Source organism: Brassica oleracea, chromosome C3 (genome assembly GCF_000695525.1).
Source record: "Brassica oleracea var. oleracea cultivar TO1000 chromosome C3, BOL, whole genome shotgun sequence".
Lineage (NCBI taxonomy): Eukaryota > Viridiplantae > Streptophyta > Magnoliopsida > Brassicales > Brassicaceae > Brassica > Brassica oleracea.
The window spans coordinates 54,822,524-54,826,760 of NC_027750.1; the positions used below are offsets into that span (position 1 = coordinate 54,822,524).

Below are 4,237 nucleotides of genomic sequence, written 5' to 3' on the forward strand. Positions count from 1 at the left end.
CCCACTTTGGATATGTCTTGATCAGACACGTATTCACGGGAGTCGACCGTGTTGCGATTTAAACCAGCACGGCCGAGACAATGACTCCAACTCACCCTATAATTTACTAAGTAAGGTTCGACCTACCGAACGCTTGAAAATTACGTTAGGGTCGATTTGGAACCGTTAATGTCGGGAACTCGTAACTAACAACGAAACTCAAATGACGAACGATCGCGAGTCAAAGAAATTGACCGAAACAAAGTCATAACGAGCTCAACACTACAACGATTCGATATCTCGAATAATGTTTATACTAAACAAACAGTCACTTCAAATCCTGAGAAATCATGCGTTTGATAGACAAGTACAATAAAAGATAAACAGTTAATGCGATTCGAAGAAAGTGCGATAGAGTAAAAATAAAGTAGAAGCCTCGAAAGGCAAAAGTCTAAAAAGCAACAACATAAGTCCTCCCGGGACTCAAAAAAAAAACAACAAACAGAAAACACTAAGCTTCCCGATCGGTCTCGCGATCGTTGAGGACGGAGGGCTCCGAAGCCCTGACGCTTGACTCACGAGCAGCCGGAGAAGCATGCATTTCACCTGATCTCGCGACGATCTCTGGATCGGCCAAAGGATCTTCAAGAAGAAGCGTCGGGTCTTCACACCGCTCTTCAGTCGGATGAGCAAGCGGAACGCGAAGACTCGCTGAAATCTCCGGATCGATCAAGCCGGCGTTGGATCCATACGGATCGAGACTCGCCACGATTCGAGCTTCCACAAACTGAGAATCAAGTACGAGAGGAGAAAGGGTGAGATCTTCCTCGGGTACCTCGCCCACCCTAAGCTTCTCGGCTTCCTCCTCGCACTTCTTCTCTTTCTCGGCGAATATCTCGATAGTCGCTTGCGAGATGTCGCTCCCAGCCCTCTTCAAAGCCTCAAGGCATTTCCTGGTTCCGAAGGCTTGGCTATGAAGCAACCGGGCCTCCTCGTAGGGACCTCGTCGCCCTTCTCGGGAGCGAATCCTAGCGAAATGACGATTAGCTTTTGCGGCCATCTCGGCCTCAACTCTTCCTCTTTCCCTCGTCACTTCTAGGATCCTGGAGTCTCCAAGGCGCCTCATTTCTCTTTCATGAGACGCAGCGAGCGAAACCTTCTCGCTCTCAAGTTTGGCGTTCTTCCGCTCGAGCTCACGAACGACTCCTCGGGACACCTCCAACTCGGCTTTGAGCTCGTCTCTTCGAGCAATGATGCGGGCAACCATCCCGTTAAGCCTCTTGACGTCGGCCCTCGACGCATTCAGCTGGCGACCAGAAGCTTCCTCTTTCTCCGCGCACTCCTTCTTAGCCAGCTCGAGTTCGCCTAAAGCTCCCTTCAGGGCAGTGTCGTACTTGTCGATCACGACGTTCATCGCACTATCCCCTTAAACAAATGAGGAGATGAAAATTGTAAGAAACGGGGGGATAAAAATTATAAGGAAAAATCAAAGAACGAAACAAAAAAAAAGGGGAAGGGACCGAGCCATTTACCAGCAGCTTGGCCCTCGCGGCTTCCTCGTATTCACCTCCAAAGATGAGGTCCTTCACAGCGGGCAAAGGTTTCGCCCTCCCCCTTAATTGACGAAGGAACTCTCCACACTTCTCGGGAACGTACGCTAGAGGGGCCGGTCCCTCGTAGTGAAACAAAACCTTATCTGGAAAGTTGACTCCAGGCACCCTCTTCAAGATAGCGGAGCTGCGAGAGGAAGTGCCGACCTGAACGACCCCTTCCCCAATAAGGACCGGAGTTCCTTCACGAGAAGACGCCAGAATAGGAGGTCGCGCCTCATCGCCAACTTCGTCGTTAAGTCTCCTGATCAAAAGCGGCGACTCTCCGCTGTCTTCTTCAGAACCATCTGAACGGGCGGCGTTAAGAGGAATTTCAGATTCCTCCCTTTCACCAACTTCCACCGCATCGTCCTGTTCTCCCGAGGTTTCAGCCTCAAAAGCCTCCTCTTCGGGTTGAAGTTCTTCTTCTTGAACATCACCCTCCTCAATCTCAGTTGGCTCCTCGGGATTCTCCGACTGCTCGTCAACAGGCCTCTTCGTCCTCTTCTTCTTCTTCTTCGTCTTCTTTTTCTTCTTGGGTTCGCCGGAAGGAGGAACGTCGCTCGCCTCCTCGGCGCTCCCCTCGACTCCCGAGCCACCCCTCTTCCTTTTCTTACCCTTCCCCGCGCTTCTAGCGCCAGAAGGGCAAACCGTGCGAGGAACCGTAGCTGAGGGTCCTTCCTCGCTAGCCAGTCCTAGCTGGGCGGCTAACATCGCGCTCAAATCGGGAAGAGTTCCCATCCTCTTTGCTTCAGAAATTTGGTTCTGGATGTCCTTCGGGAAGATATCTAGTCGCTTGGTGCGAATACGTAGCTCGCGACTAGATATTCTACCACAAGAACGGTTCCACAGGACCCGATAGTCCTCTCGAGGAGGCTCCTCGAAAGCCGAGTCGTCAGATTTGATGAAGAAGTAGGAACGCTGCCAATTCTGCGTTTTGTTCGGATGACCGGCGCACACATTGCAGTTTGGTCGAATCTTCACCGAGTAGGTTCCGTCCTTCATATCGGTTATCGAGGTCATCTCCTCGAACGACCTGACGCTCATCGGCATATCAATCTCCTCCGCTAGAACTGACAAAGTGACGGCTAGTCGCAGCGAGCCGTTCAGTAGCTGACTAATCGCGATATCTCGCCGCCTAGCGTACGCGGGGATCAGTCGCGGGATGGGAAACCAACAGCGAGTGTCATCCTGGAAATAAGACTCGTATACTGTCTGGTACGTGATCGGAGGAGACCAAGGCCTTTGCTCCTTCGTAGGAATGAGGAAGGTCACGCCTGTAGCGTTCTTGGCCCGAAGAGTCCTCTTCACGCTCCTCAGGGTCGACTTAGTTTCCTCCACACCGTCCCAATCTTGACCAGCCACAAAAGCAGGGCGCAATAAATCGGGATGTAATCGCGGAAGCTCCTCGAAAATCCCTTCCGGATAGAAGGTCGTCGGAAGCAACTCGGCTTCGGAGTCGTCGTCTTCCAGAGAATCGTCTTCCACTGCGCGAACCCTCAGGGTAATCGAATCAACGGGCACCGCCCCACTCTGTCCGTCTCTCGCGCACTCCGTCGCATCCCCCACAACGACGTTCTCGCTCCCTTCCCTTGCAAGCTGTGTAGCATCTGCGACCAAAAGCCTCTGGGAGCGAGATAAATCAACTGTGTCCATCATCGCCTCGTGATGAGTCGACTCGAGATCCCCGATACAGCTTCCGTCTGGACCCCTTGCCGGAGCCGATGCCACCGCAACTGAGTTCCCCTTCTGCTGCCTCGATGACCCCTGAGCCGACGACATGGTAGAACAAGGCGGCGGAGAACGCGTTGAACCAAGGCTATAACACTTAGAGAGATAAAAGAATAAGAGAGAGAAAGTACCTTTGGTCGCGGAGGAAACTTGAAGAAATGAGAGGGGATCCGCGTATTTATAAGGAAAAGAGAGGGGGGAACTCGAGGCATCATCATTAGGTCTATCCGGGTCTAGATGGGCCTCGAAACTCTCCCCGAAAATCCAACGGACCCCCGCGACGATTCCGCTTCCCGGCATATTATGGAAGGAAGAGAAAGGTGAAAAACTCGAGGCGTCATTAAATTCAAACGGGCCCGTTTGGGCCTCGAAACTCTCCCAAATGTCCAGCGGACCCTCGCGACGTTTCAGCTTCTCGTCTAAATCGGATGTCGGTCGTCTTAAAATCAGGGTAAACCAACGGTTAATCTAGACACGTCAGTCGGGACCCGAATATCCGCGACTAATCGATCTCAAGCGGAAATATTCTAGAACCCTCCATGCGACACAACGATCAAAAGAAGCGATAAAGCCTCTACTGCTCGCTTCCGAGAAAACGATGCTGTGCGACTCACCGGCCAACCGCTCCAACTTTCCAATAGGCCTTCTACTCCCTCAAACCTTCAAACCTTAGAATCCATCACGAGCCAGAAAGCACTTCGCTCACTAATGGACTGGGGGGGACTTACTGTAGAGGACGGATTTGACCATCCCACAAGGCCCAAGGAGTAGAAAGGCCTGGCCCGGATTGGGTTGAGTGACGGCTCGATCGGTCGGCTCAAGAGTCAGGTCTCTCGGCTTGACTCTTGAGTACTTTTAGTCGATCATCATCGACTGAAAGACATCCAGCTCAGCGGCTGCTCGGACGCCTACGGGCTTCTCGGCCCAGCAGAGGAGGC

General features: G+C 52.4%; 1 protein-coding gene across 1 annotated transcript; it reads right to left on the bottom strand.

Annotated features, from left to right (window-relative positions):
* Positions 1-490: 490 nt before the first annotated feature.
* On the bottom strand, positions 491-3,350 carry LOC106330961. The gene is made up of 2 exons (XM_013769345.1): positions 1,547-3,350; positions 491-1,404 (listed from the first exon to the last, which is right to left on the bottom strand). The coding sequence occupies exons 1-2, from the start codon at positions 3,348-3,350 to the stop codon at positions 491-493; spliced, it is 2,718 nt and encodes a 905-aa protein (XP_013624799.1).
* Between the last annotated feature and the right edge of the window lie 887 nt (positions 3,351-4,237).